The sequence below is a fragment of the Xiphophorus maculatus genome, chromosome 19 (genome assembly GCF_002775205.1).
Source record: "Xiphophorus maculatus strain JP 163 A chromosome 19, X_maculatus-5.0-male, whole genome shotgun sequence".
Classification (NCBI taxonomy): Eukaryota; Metazoa; Chordata; class Actinopteri; order Cyprinodontiformes; family Poeciliidae; genus Xiphophorus; species Xiphophorus maculatus.
Window position 1 is genome coordinate 3,974,942 of NC_036461.1, and position 23,011 is coordinate 3,997,952.

At 40.7% G+C, this 23,011-nt stretch overlaps 1 protein-coding gene across 4 annotated transcripts in view; it reads right to left on the reverse strand.

Moving 5' to 3' along the window:
* The window catches only part of LOC102235176 (arf-GAP with SH3 domain, ANK repeat and PH domain-containing protein 1-like), a 94,230-nt gene that overhangs the window by 14,176 nt on the left and 57,043 nt on the right, over positions 1-23,011 (reverse strand). For all 4 annotated transcript variants that reach the window (XM_023352787.1, XM_023352789.1, XM_023352788.1 and 1 more), the window contains 8 exons: positions 11,185-11,330; positions 9,087-9,161; positions 7,460-7,509; positions 6,143-6,266; positions 4,275-4,360; positions 3,946-4,021; positions 1,876-1,962; positions 715-824 (listed from right to left, as the gene is read on the reverse strand). In XM_023352787.1, coding sequence (XP_023208555.1) covers positions 715-824; positions 1,876-1,962; positions 3,946-4,021; positions 4,275-4,360; positions 6,143-6,266; positions 7,460-7,509; positions 9,087-9,161; positions 11,185-11,330 — 754 coding nt within the window. The remainder of the gene's footprint in view (positions 1-714; positions 825-1,875; positions 1,963-3,945; positions 4,022-4,274; positions 4,361-6,142; positions 6,267-7,459; positions 7,510-9,086; positions 9,162-11,184; positions 11,331-23,011) is intronic.

Genomic DNA, 23,011 nt, shown 5'->3' on the forward strand with positions numbered 1-23,011 from the left:
CCCTTTCCCTTCATGCCTTGTTAACAGGTTCAAATATCTTCAAATTGTTTTAAGTTGCATTTATAGCTTTAAAACAAAGAAAAACAACCAACAAAAGGCACTGCAAATGCTCAAAAGTATCCAAACAGGACAATTAAGATTTCTTTATCAGAAAGTGCCATCAGTCGTTATTATTATTATTCAAATACATCAATTTATTTCAAAAACCAGAGATGGGGTGTTAAGTTGTACGTAATTGTAAGAAGACTGATTCAAAGTCAGAAGAAATCACACACCACTGCTCTTTAATGAAGAGTTCATTTAAACTGGTTCAGTTTCTTGGAAAAGATCTGCTGCTATAGTCCACAAACGTGAGTGAGGTTGGGGCCACTGCAGAAACTTAAACGTAGGCTGAACACTAAATTGTACCCAAGTTTCAACCATCTAGCTGCTGAGCTCAGGTGAAGTGGAGGAATTTGGAGGTAGACCTCTTTATTCATTGTGCAATCTACCAGCAGCACTGGCAGCAAAACAAATCCTCAGCATGATGCTACCACCACCATGCTTCACAGTGTTAATAGATTTGGAAGTCTCCTCTGTTGCTAAACGGCTCAATCTTTGCCTCGTCTGACTTCTCTGTCTCTGATGCTCTAACATCTTCTAAAGCTGACAAAAGCTGTATGTGCAATCCTAATCAAAATTATTGATTTATTGAACCCTGATGAGTTTATGTACCCGTCGCTCTTCTTTTGGAGGAAGCCAGACTTCTCAGTCCCGTATTTCTTGTTTCCTTGTGGCTGGTGGATGCTGTAGCCATTTCCAGAATTCTTCCGGTTCAGATACTCCTGGGATACAATTCAGCTTAAGAATTTCACTCAAAACATTAAACCAGTTGGTGATTATGGCGTCTAACGTGTACTGTGTGTAGCTAGAGCTCTTATATTTTGCACCAGGTCAGCAGGATGCAATGTGAATTTGTGTAAATAATTTCAAATTAAAACATAAATAAAGTATTTCAGAGTGTTCCTCAAGACTAAATCTTGGAACAACTTCTTTTTTTCATGTAAAGTATTTAAATAATTTTGCAAACGGACTAGTTCCCTTCTATGTTGATGATACAATTAATTATATAGTAGCACCATATTTATTTTATCTGTGTTCAACCTTTTCAAAGTCTGTTGTCCACTTTAAAATGGACATTTCATTTTAAAAAAACTAAATATTTAGATCCTTACTTGTTGTTAACTAATAACTGCAACATTAGATTGAACTCATTTGGTGAGGATTGTGTTTTTATTTCCATTGAAATGTTGTTGTTTGTTTGGCTGCTAGAAAAAAAGATGAGTCCAGATCTCATTCTTATTGGTTGCTAACTATAACAATATAATTTACTTGAAATTGACTATTTACAGTGTAATTCCTTTAAAAGCAGTTTTAAATGAAGTGTGTGGGATACTGGCTAAGATGTTGGACAATGTCTCCCACCTTTAACTGTTTACATCCCTGCTATTATAGTTGTAGTTTTTCCATTTCTTGTAATGGTCAGCTGTTGTTTTTATATGCATAAATACACATAAACATTTATATAAAAAAAACAATTAAATAATTCTCCACAGTTGCATATTTCGTTGAATCAGAGTATAGTATTTTAACTGTATAGTATTTATTTTCCGGTGCTCTAAATTTGCTCCTACTGTACAGTCTCTGTGGTAATTTCCATGCTTCAATTTGCCTGTCAATAACCGCTACCTGAATAGTAACGGTTATTTGTAATCATGTTTTTTCTTTCTTTCATTTATTCAGTATTTTATTTGTTCATCTGCTCATCTTGACCTGACAGAAGACATTCAGTATGGTATCAAAGAACTGAATAAAGCAAATCTGAACTCGGCTTACCTCTTTTCCCTCGACCTGCAGAAGTAACCTGAGAGAATCCCTGAGCTGAAGGAGTTTTTTTACCTCCTCGTCCTGTTCAAGTCGCATCTGCAACACATAAACGTTTTACTCAACCTGAGAAATGCAAAATAAAATTAACTGGAAGAGAAGCAAGTTATGTGTTCTGACAGTTCAATAGATAATGTCTATTTTTATCATAATAGGGTGTAGAAGTTAAATTAGAACTTTTTGAAATGGCATGAAATGTTGCAGACTGGGTCTTAATACTTATTTTAGAAATGGCTTTTTCCTTTAAGAAAGTATTTGGGTTAGGAAAGACTTTTTTGCATTTTCTTCCTGGGAACCATAATACGTTTTTGATTTTTTACTTCCTTCTTGAGGCTGAGATCTGACATGTCTGAACAGGTCAGTGTTCTGCTCCTGCTCACAGAGAACCAGAAAAACATCTAACGCTCCCAGTGCCGCTGCTAGCAACCGTTTTCTGGTGATTTTCCTTGGAAGCAGCATATAGCTACGTCTTTGCAGATTGGAGACCAGTGGTTGGAAAAATTGGTTTTGCATCAAGAAAATATGGAAATAAGGGAATCTTTCAGACAAAGTGCAATGTTGTAAGCTGAAGTTGGGGGGAGAGGAGCAGTCATCACTTGTGGGAAGAGAGACTTTGGTTTTTGCAACTGATTTAAAATGAAAATGAAAGAGAAAATCAGTCAAATCTAAAAAAGGTTTCCTGGATTTTTTCTAGGGGTCAAAGAATATCCGTTTGGTGAATCATTACAACTGAAGGAAATAGGTGCAGAGGGAATGTATGAGTGGATGCTTTGGGACTGGTTAAACTGGGGGTTAGATGGTCAATATGTACGGCATGTCCACACGTTATCTTCTGGGATAACATCAGAAACAACACAGACATGATTTAGTTCTTCTGAATTTTGAATCCAGAGGTATAATAAAATAAAAATGCAACTGCCTCATGCATTTCCAGTAATATGGAATTTACGGTAATACTGGTTATTAAAGACACATTAAATCCACATGAAGGATGTGGGATGGATCGATCCCGGTCCCAGTCTGCTCGGCCCCATCTTTACGAGGCTGGGAGCTGTTGAGGCATTCTGTCAGATTTCATCTCTTCTTCACTGGGTCTGATGTTCCGGAGCCACTAAGTTCTGTTTTTTATGTTTAATACAGGAAGCATAAAACAACCTTACTGGAACTACAGAGACTATTGTGAGTGAGACAGCAGTGCAAAGTGTGAATGTGTTAACTAAAAATACTAAAAAAAAGAATCAAACTTCATTATAATGTTTATATCTTCCAGTAATTAAATGAGCAATGGATGACTGGCAGACCACCCAACGTTTTAAAAACAAGGAACCTGAGAGTTTGTTTTTACTGCTGAAGGTTCACACTTTTCAGCAGTACACTACATGGTGGAGAAAACGGAGGCTCCGACTGACTGTTGAACCTTGGATTCAGGAGAAGATAGGGCTCTAAACAATAAAAGGTGCATTGCTCCACCTGGCACAAGACTGAAGTGAAGGAGCTCGAGCATCTCAGTGTGTCGTTTAGAAGTGATAAGGATAGAACAAGAGACGGATAAATTGATAAACACGTCATTTGTAATCCAGGTGCTGTTAGTCTAAAATAATGAGATTTCAGATACAAGCAGGACACCGTGTTATCTTGTATCCAACTGTAATGGAGGCAATTAAAACCTCAACAGAATAATAGAAATGAGAACAGGATGTAAACATGCTGGGACGATGTGATTAGGACTAGAAAATGATGTTATTTAGGTTACAGTAGTTGGGAAATACTGTTTATGAGTCGCAATTCAGTAAGATTAAGGAGGTTATATCAATGTGTGACTGTAAACAGGATGACTCTGCAATTTAATTTGTGGTAAAAATATACAATCTGCAGAGACTTCATGTTGTGTCTAACTCACTGTGTTCAAGTCCCCTGATTTCCAAAAGTTAAGGAAGTTGAGAGGGATTTCCCCAGTTTCAGGTCCTGCTTTACTGACCGAATGTAAAAAAAGACAGACAGAAAAAAACTGTTTCTGTTTACCGTGTGAATAGAAGAAGCAAGTTTCTCAATGAATGGAGTGAGATTCTCTGCAGCTTTCAGCCCATCCTGAAAGAAACTGAAATCAGAAAGCAAAATGTTGAGCCATGGCTGGTAACCGACTCTGTTTCCAGCAACCGTTTCAAGCAACAAGCAACAACTTGCTTGTTTCCAGCAAGTTTCCGACTCTGTTCCTCAGTTTCCAGCAAACAAACATCACATGCTGCGGCTGCAAAAGTACCTCAGTATGCAAGTAAAAACATTTGTATGAATTAAATAAAATTATGGTCTACAGTTAAAATGGTGGAACTGATAATAGTTGACAGACTAACCTGAGCTGGGCCTGGAAGTATTTGATAAGGCTTTGGAGAAGATCGGGTCCCTGGCGCACCTTCAGCTCTTGGATCTTCAATAGATACTAAAAACATAAAAGCAACCTTTGGTTTAAAACTGATTCATAAAACTGAGCCGCAGAGCATTTTGACAAAATACTTTACAACCAACTTTGTTCTTTTTGCATTCTTTCCAATATATCTTTATGCTCCTTCAAAGGTTACATTTTACAGCACTTTAGTAGGTCAATGGATTCGAAAGACTTCAGAGAAACAGAAAGTTGCGTGTGGAAGGAAGAACTGCACTGTGAGCATCATTAAACAGCATAAGACACCATCTGTCTTTCTGTAGTTGACGCGGCTCAGTGACCTGTTTTCTGTTATGTTTATATTCATGCCTGTTTCTTTGAGTTTTCCTGGATGTGTGTATGAACAGGGAGGGAGGAGGAAAGACTGAAATGGAAATTCCTTTCCCCTGCCTCTTCTACTGGTGTTCAGCTGGTCAACGTCAAAATTACAGACCTCAGGATTTTCCCCCAGCTACTTCTGCATGAGCTACATGCTCATCTGAAGCACACACCAACACCTTCAGTAAAATTCCCCTCATTTTGGGCATTGACATATGTCTGATTACGTAGGAGTGAGACTTTTAGCATAACAGGAAGGCTAAACGCAAGACAGCAAAGTCTCTCCTTTTAATCCTTCCAAACTTCTAAGGTCTGCCTGTCATGAAACATCTAAAAGTTGGAAATATTTTTAGACTTTTCAAAAGTCTAAAAATAAAATAAAGCTCAACATTCTCCAGTGAATACACAGGGAAACTGTACTTCAGTAAAGCTCAGCATGCTGAATGCTAATATGAGAAGCTAGAAACAGTATAAAACGTCTCTCTTGTAGTCTTTACAACTTTGTTTGAAAGTAATAGTGAAACCCACAGCAAATATCACCTTTGGTTCTAAATGTAAATAATTAATAATGACCACTCACTAACAGAAGGCTAGTAAAACATGTTTTGAATACTGTTTATTATTATCCTTACAGAGGAAGTGGAACAGGTCCAAACAGGTGTTAGCAGGTCAAAGGTTACAGAAAAGTCAAATATTAAATACTGGCCACAAAATCCTGATTGGTGGAACTTTTACACCGACACAAAGTTAAAAACCCTGGAATGAATGAATATGAACATCACCAGCATGAAGCAGCTGCTTTAGCTTCCCACAGCTTTGTTACCATAAGCTGCTTATTACCAACTGCTGTCAGCATTTCAATATGGTAGTTATTACAATAAATATCAGCCACATGACAACAAAAAATAATCATCAACAATCCCATGACTTCTGAAGCAATAGCATTTTTTACAATGACCCTGCTTCTTATATCAGCAAGTTGTACTGCAGTGTTATTGCTTGCTTCTACACAGAAAAAATTAGTAGATATCGAGATTTAACTATTATTTTCTGCTTTCTGTTCTGCCCTGCTATTTAATTAAATGTTCCTTGCAGTAGGCAGCCCACTGTTTCCTACGATGAGGCTCTAAGTGCTGGGAGAAAGCCAGCAGGATATCAGACAGGAAACATCAGCTAGTGTGTTTATAGCCACGTACTCCACAGCATCTTTGAAAAGTATTCACAGCTCGAACTTTTTCAGATTTTGTTACTTTGCTGCCACAAACCTGAATTGTTGGGGTGTTATCTGATGGGCCAACACAAAGTACCACATAACTCCTGTGAAAGGAAAATGTCAATGCCAGATGGAAAATGCAACCCAGAAGGCGGACCACCAGTGTAAAAATAAATAAAAGCCACCACAGGTAAGCAAGAGTCTAGGTTTTAATGTTTGAACTGGCCCTGATCCCTGCCTTCTCTCACCTCACACATCTGCAGCTGGAAAATCCTCCTCTCCCTCTCCATGTCCTCCCCTCCGTCCGATCCGTCTCTCCTGATCACCCCCAGCTGCCGCGCCTTCTCCCTTCTTTCCTTCTCTAGCTTCCCTCTAAAAAAAGGGAAGAAGAAAGCAGAATTTGAGGACCAAAATAGAAGATCATTCTTAATCATTTACCACTGTCACGTGTTTAAAAGTCTGTTTTCCAAAGAGACATTGATGTGTCATCGTGTAAAAGGATGGTTCTTTTTAAACTAACTCATCTGAAAAGCTGAAGGACAACCACAAAAGGTAAAACATGTTTATACCAGTAGAAAACATTTGACAGCACAGATGCTGCATGCTTTAAGGTGTCTGGGCTTTATTTTATTGCATAAATAACCAAACGTACGACATATTATTCTGTGCTTTTAATGGATTTTATAGTCACTGAACTTTGTCACATTTTCTCCAGTTAATCCCACATCTTCAATATTTCACTGGGATTTTATATGACTGAGGACAGAGTAGTGAAAATGGAAAAAAGTGGTTCATGTCTTTTATTATATTGCAAATAAAAATCTAAGAGCTGTGGAGTTTATTTGTATTCAGACTGTTTAAAACTTCAGGTTTTCTACAAGCATTACAGACCCAGAAACTGAAATGTTTCCATTCTTGTTTGCAAAATAGCTCAAATTCCCTCAGATAGAATGTACAGCTTCTGTGAACATCAATCTTTGATTGGATTTAGGTCTGGACTTTAACTAGCCCATTTTAACACATGAACATTGCTTGATCTAAACCTGTGGCTGTATGTTTGTGTTTCTATCCTGCTGGTAGATCAAGCTTAGCCCCAGTCTCAGGTTTGCACTGGATGTGGCTCTATTCATATTCTGTTCAACTTCCGCTGTCCCTAGAGAAGAAAAGCATCCCCAAAGCATGATGCTGCCTCCTCCGGTGGGGATATGTTCAATGAATTTAGACCAAAAGGTTAAACTCTTATCTCCTCTGACTGGAGCATCTGATAGGTGTCCAGTCAACAGATTCTCCCACCTGAGCTTTGAATGTGTGCAGCTCCTCCAAATGTGGACATTTTTACAACATTTTGAAGGCAATGCGTTACACTATCATTCTTTTAGAATAGGAGATTAAAGAAACCTTTATAATAAAATATGCATTGCTTTTCTTCCATTTTCCCATATAGCACAGCAAATCAATACGATAGATCGAAGTTTGAAAATGTTTGTCTTTCATTCAAACAATTTTTTCTCAGAGTAAATATCAAGAATGTTGCAGCATGAGAGCAAAAAGAAGAGTGTAATTACAATTTTATGTCATAATCCTTCCAACTCTTCTCCATGTGTTTCTTGAGCTCCTGTAAGAGAGGAGAATAGTTTCAGAACAGAGACGTAATTCCTTCGGTTACGTCAACCTGCGCGCCGTCTTGCTGAACAGGATTTCTGTGGCAATTTGCCATCCGCCACAGTGACAAAGAAACAAAGTCCAGTCATGGAGTCAGCTGTTCAAAGACAGGGCAGGGACTAGAGCTTACCTAAGCATTCGTCTGCTGTTACTCACTGGCTTGGCATGGTGAATCAAGAGGACTAGAATACTGAGCAAGACACGTGAAAGCAACACTGAGGCAGAGCCAGGCTTTACTCAAGCTTACATAATCTGTATAGAACAGGATAGAATTTATTGTCCCTATGTAGGAAAATAATATATTAATAACCTCATAAATTATCACCCATATTGGGTGTACAGTCATATATGTATGTATGAATTGCTGTTTTTATCTATTATTTTATTTCCTGTAAAGTTTATACAGTTATAGCTTAATGTCTGTGCAATGTGTGCAAGTGAACCAAAGTAAAATGTTTTGTTTGTGCACAAAATCTTGGCCAATAAAGCTCATTCTAATTCTACTATCCATCATAAAATTATGCTTTTTCTTAATTTCATTTAATGCACCATTTTCTTTAAAAAAATTTCACCCTGGAAGCACCCATTTTAAATTTTTGGTATGAGTCCAAAGATGCAAACCAGGGCTGAAATGATTAATCGGATTAAATGTGATGAATAAATTTTTGAAGTAATTTAGTAGTCATTTAATCGATAACAGACTCAGATACATGCCATTTGCTGAACAAAAAACAACATACTCAGAGCAGTAATTAAGCCAAACTGTACAAGAATGTATATGTTTTGAATTCAAGATAAAAACACCTTCATCTGTAAATATGTTTTACCCAAAACTCCTGAAACGCTGGTTCAAATTCTGCAAAAACAAAAATCACATCTTTTGCCTTTCGCACCTTTTGCTGTCCAATTAATCAGTTAATCCAAAAAAAAAATAATCAACATATCAACCCTACACTGTATTGATGTTAAGTCAAGCAGAAAAGTCTGAGCTTTTCTCATGATCTCAGATCCTTTACTACAAATGATCCAAGTGTCCTCTAATGGAATGCCATGTCATGGCATTTAGGCAATAAAATATTTTAAAAGGAATAAAAAAATTTTGTTTCCAAAGAACTGCATCCTGTCACTCACTGATGTGTTTTTTTACTATTTGAGAATAAAAACAAGAATATTATTGTCTTTGTGCAAAACATAAAACATGAGAAGTGCACACTGCAACCAAATAATTAAGATATCATTGAAAAATGAATTATGAATTTTATATCAGTATAAAAAAGTGAAACTGATTCTTTTAGATTATTAAAAAATTTTAAATCTGTGTTTGCAATCATTTTAATAAAAAGGCCTCATGTGTTGCTGTTTACCACATACTAGAGACTGAAAGGATTACTTTGGATAGCATCAAAATATTTTTCAAAGAGCTACCTGCAATATTAGAATCTCTTCATGTCTTGGTAGCTGCTAATGCCATTTAAAAACTATAGAAGTTGTTTTTGATGAAGTGTTATTTGTCATGGTGTTCATACTCACTAATCTGCTGTCCCGGAGTTCAGACTTCAACACATTTTCCAGAGGAAACGCCATGATGTTGTTGAGGTTTTGGACCTAAAAGATGAAATCAAACAGCTAATGACTAAAGAGAGTTTAAGTTTCCTTTACAACATCACACATGGCACCAATCAAAGGAAACATGGATCATCGCACACACACACACACACACCCTTATACATGCTCAAAGAATTCACTCAGCATATTTACTATACTTCCCAATAGGCCTGCATTTCTGGGAACGAGAAAATGAGGTGCACTCATTTTGAACCGGTGAGTCACCCGATGAACGATGTGGGGCTCCGTGTGGTGCAACTCTGATAGTTGGGGTTTGGTAACGGTAAAGAGTGGGTTGTAATTAAATTCAGATTTGGGAGGTCACAATATTTTGGTGATGAATTAAGGCGGAATGAATCACAAAGCAACAAACAGGTTACCAAACAGGCTGCACTCTATCCTGTAACGTGCACCCTACAAACTACAGAAACAAAAATGAATCTACAAGAAATTTCTAAACTTTTTCCATGGTTAATGTGAACAACTCAACTGAAAAACAATCAAATCTGCTTAATGGAAAGATGCAAAAAATAGATGAGGGCTCAAGAACCTTAATGATAGGAGTGCAAACCTTCTAACTTAAATGTTCTTTCATTCACTTTTAATTTCTACAGTCTTCTTGGATTCAGACCAAACATCATAAATAGTGAATCTGGTTCACCAGATTTTCCTAGAAAATGTTCATTTGCATCCTTAAGCTAAAGTCATAGTTTGATGCAAAGATTCTGGTTAATACTATTTATGATATCAACAAATAAAAAAGAAACCTCCTGTATTTTCTGTATGTCTGGATAAGTTATAGTGTAGATATCAGAAGTCTTGTCTTACAAAAAATATTGAGGAATATCTAAAATTTCCCCAAACCTTGTTGAATTAAGTCTGAGGAAACCAAGTAGAATCTTTTGGTAAACTATTGCAAAGGGAAATTTTGCAACAAATAATTATAATCTGGGGTTACGTTTTGGGGAGAACGTGAATAAAATTCACAAAAGTCCCAAAACCTTGAGAGTTCTTCAAGGAGGCTTAAGATGATGCAACATCACAGTAGATCTAAAATAAAGTGGTTCCACTTTACATCCAACACATTTGGACAAATTTTGCAAGGTATAGTAAAATCAGAATGAGGAATGCTCAAAAACTTTTACCCAAGAAGACAAAATCCTGTTGGTGTAGCAAATTGGTCATTGTAGTTTTTATATTTTTCTCCCAACAAGTTTGTTACACAGTTGAACAACATATGTGTCAAATTAAAGGAGGAAATAGTTTTAATCACTTCTATTTTACAAAAACCTGGTGTTTTGTAAGGGGTGTGAACACTTTGAGAGCCACTGTTCATGAACCCAGCTGCCACAGTTTCCAGTCAGGGAAGTAAATCAAATTGGGTTTTTTTGCCTCACAGCATAGCTACACATCTACAACCACCAGGTAACCATGCACAGGCTTCTTGTGTTGCTTTTCTGGTGAACTGATCTTCCTTAAGATAAATAATGTCCAGCCACTTCCGTGAGTTGACTGTGCAGCTAACCTTGCTGTGTTGACACAGCGGCCTGGACTCCAGAAGGAAAGGTTTGGGTGGTTTCCAGAAGCTGAGGCAAGCAAGTTCATAACAAGTTTAATCTGACACAGGAAAACACTGTGAACATGTGACAGAAGATCAATGTATGCCTTAAATCACTCATTTTAATCATTCAGATCCACTTTTAACATCTGTTAGGCATCGTCTCCACTGAGAGGCCCGGACTGACACAATTTGGGGAAAGGGTTTGGTGAATGTGTGCTGGTTCTGACTCACGCCTCACACATAGAGGCCTGGGATAAATTATCAACACTACAGAGACAGAGAGAGATCAGTGGGAGGGTTCTGGACAGTCCCAGGCAAAAGGTGCAGCTCATAAAAATCCCTTTCTTCACACACCGTTTGTGTTCAGGTTACACCATTCTTTTCATCTTTGTTTTGTCTCCTTTCTTAAGCACTCTATTGTCTTTGTAGTTCAAGTTCCCATTTGCACTTTCTTCCCCTCACCAGGTTTTTGAAGAGCGACGTGACCTCTCTGGTGAAAACGGCCAAGTTCAGGAAGCCTGTGGAGATTTCATTGTTGTCCTGACTCAGGTGGCTGTTCCCCAAGTTCTCCATCACCTCAATGTACTGCTCTTTGTTTTCCACGTGTGCTAAAAAATAAATAAAAAAAGACACAGACAAGCAGAGCATGAAGATTGATCCAGACAAAGAAAAACAAATTACTCAGACTTGCACTACAAGTTCAGAAAACTTGATGATGGCAGACAGAGTTTGACTAACATGTGGGACAGATTAGAGCAGCAGACACATAAAGATCCATGTTTCTGTGGTTTATATGACTCTTTACCAGGGGTCATGACCTTAGGCAGATTAAGGACTTGAATCTTCATGAGCATAAATTGGTTTGTCATTGGCAAATGTTTGTTTACAATTACGTGAGACATTTATGATCCTATTAGCAAAATGATCCTCATCATCTCTTTTGACAATGTGAAAAACAACTCAGTGAAACAAATGTTACATTTTATCAATTCGATATTTTGTTAGAGAGGCCTAAAAAGCAAAGAGACATTTTATTTATGCTGCTGCTCCTCCATGTTTTAATATGAATATATATATAATGTTATTTCTTAGCAGCCATTGTATCCTCATACTTTATATCTAAAATTTCCCGATTGAGACGGTGCTAAAATAACTTGATGAAAACAACATATGTACCAGTTTGTCTCATACTGTCCGTCAGAATGCTTCATCTTAAAGAAAAGTTTAATTGAAAACAAATAAAGTAACTGTTAAAAAAATAAATAAAAATAATAATTCTGTTATTAGTGGAGAAGTTTCTGGGTTTTGTTCTATTCAAAGTAGCAGTAATTAACCAAACAGACATATAAGATGGTTCAAAACAGACAAGAAAAATATTTTACTTAAGTTTTATAAATCTGGGAGGGAGGAAGCACCTTCAGGATTTACCCTGAACCATCAAGGGGGAGTTTTTGAGTGGGAGGATTTCTAATTCTTAATGACTGACTTCATCCACCATTTTGTTTCAGATATTTCCCAGTTCAAACTCAAGGGTGTTTCCAACTGTGAGACATGGAACATTTTCCACCTGCATTGCACATGTTCCATATCGCACATGTGTAAATTTCAAAGTACGGTAATAATTAAAACTGTTGATTCTGTCCAAGCAATTTCACTAAAAAGTCAGTGGAAAAGTGTAGCAATTATTATTTTTTTAAGTCATTGCAGATTTTTGAGTTAAATCACTTTTTGGGCTACAGGAGAAGAAAAAGCTACTTTCAGGACTAAATCCCAATGTTTTACCTACAAACATAATAGAACAGTGTTAAAAATCACTTCATTGTCACAAAACGTTTTCAGCATTATCAGACATTTAATAAACCCTGAAAGAAACATACCAATGGGCATTAACCACACAGGGTTGCCATGACATTATGCGCCAAGAAAATGATGCTTCCATGTTGCTTTCTGACACCAGCAGTGCAGCATGCAGAGTTTGATCCCTACATAAACCGTACAAACAACTGTTTGGTCACATGGAGGCACTAACAGAATGAATAAATAAAATGAAGTGCTAACGTGACAGAAAAATAACATTCCCGGGCCTAACGTTGCAGAACACTGTACATCTCCCCTCATTGATCTAAAGTAAATAAGAACCATTTACAATGGGAGCGAATCAAAAATGTCCCACATAAGTCAAAGACAACAACTGGTGTTCATGTGTCACAACACCTCCTTCATTTTCTGGAGGTTGGAACAACCTAACCTCCTCCCAATGTCCCAGTTTTCTGTGATGAAATTTCAGCTTGTTGCAGGATGTTAAAGACCAATTTAAAAAGTTGCATGAAGGTTCTAAACTACACACTTGTCTCTCCTTTCCCATCCTCAAAACGCAACAACACAAAGCTCTGCATCAGTAAAATATGTTCAGTTTGTTACATGTTTTCATGAAGTACGTTCTCTATAAAACCATCATTTATAGTTTTATTGCTGAAAATAAAGGCTTTTTATTTTTGCAACAGGAGCATGTTTCCATTCCCTGTCACACTGAGTGAAGTAGGAGACATGACGTTCTCTCTGTCAGCTGACGTAATTTCTATAAACAGAGTGTGAAAACTGACCAAAAAAAACCCCAGCTAGGAGGAAATAGACTTTCACCTCACAGTTATTCTAACTACCCCCAAAAGAGAAAGGATGTCAACATTTACCGTAACAACAGAGAATTATACAACAGGTAAATTAGGGCAAACATAAATGCCAAGAAACTTTGATTTTATAAATAAATTCATGAAACTCACAAACCAAACAGCTGAATCACCAAAAAGCCTGAGGGTAATTTTTCAGCCGACCTTTAAAAGTTAAATACCACCAGAGAAACTCTACACTGACTGGTCTGCAAGAACACACACAGAGTCACAAACCGCAGCAATGTAGAAGAAAACGTGTACTTAGAGTCGATGTGAATGAAAAGAAGGCGTACCTCACAACGTGTTATTGCATGTGTGACAAGGTAGGGGGTCATCTGACCTGCACATGGGGGAGGGGAGGCTGCACAACTTACCCTATTTATGTAGAAGTACTAAATAGTCCTTATATTGGCCTCCAATCATCACATTACCGGAACTCCTCCATATGATTTTACTTAGATATACAGGAAGAAGATGGAACTAATGATGGACTTCTACTCTACACATACGGGAAAGCCGCTGACTGTATCGGGTTGCCTAATTCAGTGCAGCTGCCTGGTTCTGGCAACAAAAAACGTTGGATGATTGAAATAGGAAGCAGGATGTTAACCAGAGAAAACGGTTTTCTGAATGCGTTACTCAGTTGTTTTGAACATTTTTGAGAAAGTGCTCACATCTGACATATTTCTGCTGAATTACGCTGACAACAGTCTGCATGACACACTCTCACTGGGAGAACAACCTGGGCTGCTGGACTTCAAGGTCACTGAACTGAGCAGCGGATTGTTGCCAAAGCTTCACATGCCATTTACTTTCACACAGACACTTCTAAACCACACTCCCTCTTTTTAATATAAAAACATTTACAATCATCATAATGCACACAACACATCCTCATATGGCGTAGTAAGGTAAAATATGTGGAGGCTTCCTAAAGCACTAAGCTGTTTATCTTGCAATAATAGAGGCTGACATTTATCCCAAAACAAGCTACTAAATAGGCACCGTACCGTAGTCAAGCAATTCTTTAGTAGTCTTAGGTCTAAACACGTAAATTAGAACCTTTAATTTTTCCACAACAGTTTTGCAAATGGTGCCAAATTATATGTTATTTCATAACATCTTCTTCCTCATACAAAGGGTGTATTATATGAAGACTGAAACTTCTTACGATAATATTTTAGATTTTGTTTCAAACTTGTCCACTGCTAGTATTCACACTTGTGGAGCCACAAGTTGCTGAGAGGTTATTTTTTCCAACCCCAAGTCAACTTTCAAGACTCGAAGGGGCAACTCCAAGACAAATATCAACTCTGTCAGGGGCAAGGCAAAGTCAATAATTTATAAGAGGCACGTCCAAAGTGAGTTACACTTTTTTGAGGTTTTGTCAAATGTAAAATCCTTGAGATGGAAGTTAAAATTATTTTTCAAGTCTCTGCATAGGAAGTCTAAGTCAAGTCCCAGCACTTTGAGAGACGAATCAAAGTCAAGTCATATGTGTTTGGTTTCTAGTACAAAATGGATGGCATATCTTTCAGGGACAAGTCCAGGACAAGTTGCATGTTTTGAGGACCAAGTCTAAGACAAGTATCAACTCTTTGATGTGTAAATAAAAGTCAAGACCCAAGTCTTTGGGGATCACGTTCAAATCAAGTTTAAAGAGTGCAAATCCAAAGAAGTCACATATTTGAGTGTCAACTACAATTAAAGCTGCAAGCAGCCTCGGGCGGCCCTCGCAGCAAGCGCCGCTCCGGCCTATTGGCCACCGCGGGGGTTCCGGCCACCGCAGAAGCTCTCGCGCGTTTTCCAGAGCCGCAGCCAACTCCCCACCGCAGAAGCTCCGCCGCAGTTTCCAGCACCGCCGCCCGCCAGCCGCCGCAGTAGCTGTCGCGCATTTTCTCCGCCCGTCCACCGGGCGACACGCGTGAATGCGTTCGGCGGCGCTCCCCGACGACTGTCAAAAAATCTGGCGCAGATCGGTCCATGCGTCGAGGAGATACGGCCGATGTATTACCTTAGGGGGCGCAGTGGAGTCAAATTACATCTCAAACCCGTCGGGCTCTTTAGAGGTGAACAAAGATCATACATATCCAGTTTGGTGCCAATCGGATGATCCATGCGTGAATTAGAGCCAAACGTATGCATATGGCGAGGGACTGATATTCGCCATTTGGCCACGCCCACACGGTTCAGCCAGCAGCGAGCATTGACAGAGTTTATCATCCGAATCACCTTGATTAGGTCAAGAGAGCCATAAACAGAGCTTTCCAAGGAAAAAAACGGCACTTCCGGTTCTGAGGGGGCGGGGCTTAGATGACGTCATAATATGATGACATAGGGTCGTCAGGGTCCCGCCAGGGTCACTCGTGCAAAGTTTGGTGCAGAAGCTATCGACCGTTCACAGTAGAATTACAAATTTTTAATTTTTTCCTACATTACAAAATTGAACTCTGTCTTTCCGTAGGGCAATGCTGCCCTCTGGTGTCGAATTACTGAAATAATGAAACTATTTCAGTAATTTCAGTAATTCGACACCAGAGGGCAGCATTGCACTACGGAATGATAAAGGATCCCCTTTGTAATTACATATTACACAGTCGATCACAGGGGAACTTTGAGCCCTGCTAACCCCGCTTCAACATGCTCCAAAACTCACCATATTGATAACTTTAAATCAGACATGCCTTATGATCAGACTGACCGAGTTTGAAGCCGATCAATCGAAATCCCTAGGAGGAGTTCGATCAAATACGAAGGCTCTAAATGTCAAAATCGAGGTCAAATGAACTTCAATCTAAAATGGCCGACTTCCTGTTGGGTTTAGAGCATGGCTCCAAGAGACTTTTTTGTACGTCCTGACAAGATACACATGTGTACCAAGTTTCGTAATTCTAGGATAAAGCATGGCTTGGGGCTGATTTTTTAAAATATTCCAGGGGGAGATGTAGAGAAATTAGGCCACGCCCACCACATTTCGCTATGGATTCCTGTTCGGGGATGGATAAGGATCCATCCTAGTGAGTTTGGAGCAGCTCACCCCGAAACTGTGGAATTCAGAGCCAAACGAAATTCGATGGCGTTCGCAACGCCGCCACGCCCACCTGCTTCATCGCAGCCGGTCGGGGTTGGAATCCACAACACACCAACATGTCTTCTGTCTCTGGACACAGTTTCATGTTGATTAGGTCAAAGGGCTAAGATAGCGACCATTCACAGTAAAACATGACACTTCCTGTTCTCAGGGGGCGTGGCCTACGTAAAAAAATAATTTCACCACAGGGTATTTTAGGTAACCCCATAACGATCAATCCCAGAAAGTTTGGTCCCTCTATGTGTTTTTGTATAGGAAATATAAGAGTTTCGTGTTTCATGGCGAGTAGGTGAACTTTGACCCCTGGTAACCCCCCTTCAGCAAGCTCATACAGTCACCAATTTGATAACTTTAAATCAGACATGCCTTATGATCAGACTGACCGAGTTTGAAGCCGATCAATCGAAATCCCTAGGAGGAGTTCGATCAAATGCAAAGGCTGTAAACGTCAAACTCGAGGTCCAGAATGGACCTTCAATACAAAATGGCCGACTTCCTGTTGGGTTTAGAGCATGGCTCTAAGAGACTTTTTTGTACGTCCCGACAAGATACACATGTGTACCAAGTTTCGTAATTCTAGGTTTAAGCATGGCTTGGGGCTGTTCATTTAAAATACTCTAGGGGTCGCTATAGAAAAATCAGGCCACGCCCACCAAATATCGCTATGGATTCCTGTTCGGGGATGGATAAGGATCCATCCTAGTGAGTTTGGAGCAGCTCACCCCGAAACTGTGGAATTCAGAGCCAAACGAAATTCGATGGCGTTCGCAACGCCGCCACGCCCACCTGCTTCATCGCAGCCGGTCGGGGTTGGAATCCACAACACACCAACATGTCTTCTGTCTCTGGACACAGTTTCATGTTGATTAGGTCAAAGGGCTAAGATAGCGACCGTTCACAGTAAAACATTACACTTCCGGCTCTCAGGGGGCGTGGCCTACGTAAAAAAAAATTTCACTGCAGGGTATTATAGGACACCCGATGTCGATCAATCACTGAAAGTTTGGTCCCTCTATGTGTTTTTGTATATGAAATATAAGAGGTTTTTGTTTCATGGCGTGTAGGTGAACTTTGACCCCTGGTAACCCACCTTCAACATGCTCCAAAACTCACCAATTTGATAACTTTAAATCAGACATGCCTTATGATCAGACTGACCGAGTTTGAAGCCGATCAATCGAAATCCCTAGGAGGAGTTCGATCAAATGCGAAGGCTGTAAACGTCAAACTCGAGGTAAAAAATGGACCTTCAATACAAAATGGCCGACTTCCTGCGATACTTGCACTATGACATTACTTGTAAATTCTGAGCGTCTTAGTGAGCTCTACAACTGTACCGAATTTCAAGTCTCTACGATGAAGTAAGTGAATAGCAATGGGTCTGTTGAAAATTGCTAGTTGCCGCCGTTGAGCAATTTTTTTTGCGATTTTTGCGGCGACCTTAAAATTCAAAATTTTTAAACCGCCTAGTCGCTTCCGCCAAGTTTGGTTCGTTTTTGAATATGATAAAGCCCCCAAAAAGGCACCTCTTTGGGGGGTAAGAATAATAAGAATTAAAGCTGCAAGCAGCCTCGGGCGGCCCTCGCAGCAAGCGCCGCTCCGGCCTATTGGCCACCGCGGGGGTTCCAGCCACCGCAGAAGGTCTCGCACAATTTCCAGAGCCGCAGCCAACTCCCCACCGCAGAAGCTCCGCCGCAGTTTTCAGCACCGCCGCCCGCCAGCCACCGCAGAAGCTGTCGCGCATTTTCCCCGCCCGTCCACCAGGCGACACGCGTGAATGCGTTCGGCAGCGCTCCCCGACGACTGTCAAAAAATCTGGCGCAGATCGGTCGATGCGTCGAGGAGATACAGCCCATGTATTAACTTAGGGGGCGCAGTGGAGCCAAATTACATTTCAAACCCGTCGGGCTCTTTAGAGGTGAACAAAGGTCATACATATCCAGTTTGGCGCCAATCGGATGATCTATGCCTGAATAAGAGCCAAACGTATGTATATGGCGAGGGACTGATATTCGCCATTTAGCCACGCCCACACGGTTCAGCCAGCAGCGAGCATTGACAGAGTTTATCATCCGAATCATCTTGATTAGGTCAAGAGAGCCATAAACAGAGCTTTCCAAGTAAAAAAATAGCACTTCCTGTTCCGAGGGGGCGGGGCCTAAGTGATGTCATCATTTGACCATTGGATATTATTGGACACTCGATTATGATCAATCACTGAACGTTTGGTGTCTCTGTGAGTTTTTGTGTTAGAATTACTAATTATTTAATTTTTTCCTCCATTACAACATTGAACTTTCATTCCGTAGGGCAATGCTGCCCTCTGGTGTCGAATTACTGAAATAATGAAACTATTTCAGTGGGCAGCAGAGGGCAGCATTGCCCTACAAACAACGAACATGGACTGTTTATTATGTAATTACACAGAAGATCTCTCTAATTCATTCTGAGGGGGCGGGGCTTAGATGACGTCATAATATGATGACATAGCATTGTCAGGCATCAGACCAGGATGAGTCAGGCCAAGTTTGGTGCAGCTCGGTCGAAACATGTGGAATCTAGAAGCAAACGTATGGCATCGGCGTTACAGGTCACTTCGCCACGCCGCCACACCCAGCTGCTTCATCGCAGCCGGTCAGGGCTTGGATCCACAACACACCAACATGTCTTCTGTCTCTGGACACAGTTTCATGTTGATTAGGTCAAAGGGCTAAGATAGCGACCGTTCACAGTAAAACATGACACTTCCTGTTCTCAGGGGGCGTGGCCTAAGCGATGTCATAATTTCACCACAGGGTATTTTAGGACACCTATTGATGATCAATAACTAAAAGTTTGGTGTCTCTGTGAGTTTCTGTGCAGGATATATAAGAGTTTCGTGTTTCATGGCGAGTAGGTGAACTTTGACCCCTGGTAACCCCCCTTCAGCAATCTCAGACAGTCACCAATTTGATAACTTTAAATCAGACATGCCTTATGATCAGACTGACCGAGTTTGAAGCCGATCAATCGAAATCCCTAGGAGGAGTTCGATCAAATGCAAAGGCTGTAAACGTCAAAATCGAGGTCAAATGAACTTCAATCTAAAATGGCCGACTTCCTGTTGGGTTTAGAGCATGGCTCTAAGAGACTTTTTTGTACGTCCTGACAAGATACACATGTGTACCAAGTTTCGTAATTCTAGGTTTAAGCATGGCTTGGGGCTGTTCATTTAAAATACTCTAGGGGTCGCTATAGAAAAATTAGGCCACGCCCACCAAATATCGCTATGGATTCCTGTTGGCGGGTCGATAAGGATCCATCCTAGTGAGTTTGGAGCAGCTCACCCCGAAACTGTGGAATTCAGAGCCAAACGAAATTCGATGGCGTTCGCAACGCCGCCACGCCCACCTGCTTCATCGCAGCCGGTCGGGGTTGGAATCCACAACACACCAACATGTCTTCTGTCTCTGGACACAGTTTCATGTTGATTAGGTCAAAGGGCTAAGATAGCGACCGTTCACAGTAAAACATTACACTTCCTGCTCTCAGGGGGCGTGGCCTACGTAAAAAAAAAATTTCACTGCAGGGTATTATAGGACACCCGATGACGATCAATCACTGAAAGTTTGGTCCCTCTATGTATTTTTGTATAGGAAATATAAAAGGTTTTTGTTTCATGGCGTGTAGGTGAACTTTGACCCCTGGTAACCCCCCTTCAACATGCTCCAAAACTCACCAATTTGATAACTTTAAATCAGACATGCCTTATGATCAGACTGACCGAGTTTGAAGCCGATCAATAGAAATCCCTAGGAGGAGTTCGATCAAATACGAAGGCTGTAAACGGCCAAATCAGGGTCCGAAATGGACCTTCAATCCAACATGGCCGACTTCCTGTGATAGTTGCACTATGACATTACTTGTAAATTCTGAGCGTCTTAGTGAGCTCTACAACTGTACCGAATTTCAAGTCTCTACGATGAAGTAAGTGAATAGCAATGGGTCTTTTGAAAATTGCTAGTTGCTGCCGTTGAGCAATTTTTTTTGCGATTTTTGCGACGACCTTACAGTACTTAAATTTAAAACTCGTTTTATGCGACCGCCAAGTTTGGTGAGTTTTTGAATATGATAAAGCCCCCAAAAAGGCAATTCATTTGGGTGGAAGAATAATAAGAATAATAATTAAAGCTGCAAGCAGCCTCGGGCGGCCCTCGCAGCAAGCGCCGCTCCGGCCAATTGGCCACCGCGGGGGTTCCGGCCACCGCAGAAGCTCTCGCGCGTTTTCCAGAGCCGCAGCCAACTCCCCACCGCAGAAGCTCCGCCGCAGTTTCCAGCACCGCCGCCCGCTAGCCGCCGCAGAAGCTGTCGCGCATTTTCCACACCCATCCACCAGGCGACACGCGTGAATGCGTTCGGCAGCGCTCCCCGACGACTGTCAAAAAATCTGGTGCAGATCGGTCGATGCGTCGAGGAGATACAGCCCATGTATTAACTTAGGGGGCGCAGTGGAGCCAAATTACATTTCAAACCCGTCGGGCTCTTTAGAGGTGAACAAAGGTCATACATATCCAGTTTGGCGCCAATCGGATGATCTATGCCTGAATAAGAGCCAAACGTATGTATATGGCGAGGGACTGATATTCGCCATTTGGCCACGCCCACACGGTTCAGCCAGCAGCGAGCATTGACAGAGTTTATCATCCGAATCATCTTGATTAGGTCAAGAGAGCCATAAACAGAGCTTTCCAAGTAAAAAAATAGCACTTCCTGTTCCGAGGGGGCGGGGCCTAAGTGATGTCATCATTTGACCATTGGATATTATTGGACACTCGATTATGATCAATCACTGAACGTTTGGTGTCTCTGTGAGTTTTTGTGTTAGAATTAGTAATTATTTAATTTTTTCCTCCATTACAACATTGAACTTTCATTCCGTAGGGCAATGCTGCCCTCTGGTGTCGAATTACTGAAATAATGAAACTATTTCAGTGGGCAGCAGAGGGCAGCATTGCCCTACAAACAACGAACATGGACTGTTTATTATGTAATTACACAGAAGATCTCTCTAATTCATTCTGAGGGGGCGGGGCTTAGATGACGTCATAATATGATGACATAGCATTGTCAGGCATCAGACCAGGATGAGTCAGGCCAAGTTTGGTGCAGCTCGGTCGAAACATGTGGAATCTAGAAGCAAACGTATGGCATCGGCGTTACAGGTCACTTCGCCTCGCCGCCACGCCCACCTGCTATGTCAAAGCCGGCCGGGGTTGGAATCCACAACACACCAACATGTTTTCTGTCTCTGGACACAGTTTCATGTTGATTAGGTCAAAGGGCTAAGATAGCGACCGTTCACAGTAAAACATGACACTTCCTGTTCTCAGGGGGCGTGGCCTACTTAAAAAAATAATTTCACCACAGGGTATTTTAGGACACCCGATGACGATCAATCACTGAACGTTTGGTCCCTCTATGTGTTTTTATATAGGAAATATAAGAGTTTCGTGTTTCATGGCGAGTAGCTGAACTTTGACCCCTGGTAACCCCCCTTCAGCAAGCTCATACAGTCACCAATTTGATAACTTTAAATCAGACATGCCTTATGATCAGACTGACCGAGTTTGAAGCCGATCAATCGAAATCCCTAGGAGGAGTTCGATCAAATGCAAAGGCTGTAAACGTCAAACTCGAGGTCCAAAATGGACCTTCAATACAAAATGGCCGACTTCCTGTTGGGTTTCGACCATGGCTCTAAGAGACTTTTTTGTACGTCCTGACAAGATACACATGTGTACCAAGTTTCGTAATTCTAAGTTAAAGCATGGCTTGGGGCTGTTCATTTAAAATACTCTAGGGGTCGCTATAGAGAAATTAGGCCACGCCCACCAAATATCGCTATGGATTCCTGTTCGGGGATGGATAAGGATCCATCCTAGTGAGTTTGGAGCAGCTCACCCCGAAACTGTGGAATTCAGAGCCAAACGAAATTCGACGGCGTTCGCAACGCCGCCACGCCCACCTGCTTCATCGCAGCCAGTCGGGGTTGGAATCCACAACACACCAACATGTCTTCTGCCTCTGGACACAGTTTCATGTTGATTAGGTCAAAGGGCTAAGATAGCGACCGTTCACAGTAAAACATTACACTTCCTGCTCTCAGGGGGCGTGGCCTACGTAAAAAAAAAATTTCACTGCAGGGTATTTTAGGACACCCGATGTCGATCAATCACTGAAAGTTTGGTCCCTCTATGTGTTTTTGTATAGGAAATATAAGAGGTTTTTGTTTCATGGCGTGTAGGTGAACTTTGACCCCTGGTAACCCCCCTTCAACATGCTCCAAAACTCACCAATTTGATAACTTTAAATCAGACATGCCTTATGATCAGACTGACCGAGTTTGAAGCCGATCAATCGAAATCCCTAGGAGGAGTTCGATCAAATACGAAGGCTGTAAACGTCAAAATCGAGGTAAAAAATGGACGTTCAATACAAAATGGCCGACTTTCTGTGATAGTTGCACTATGACATTACTTGTAAATTCTGA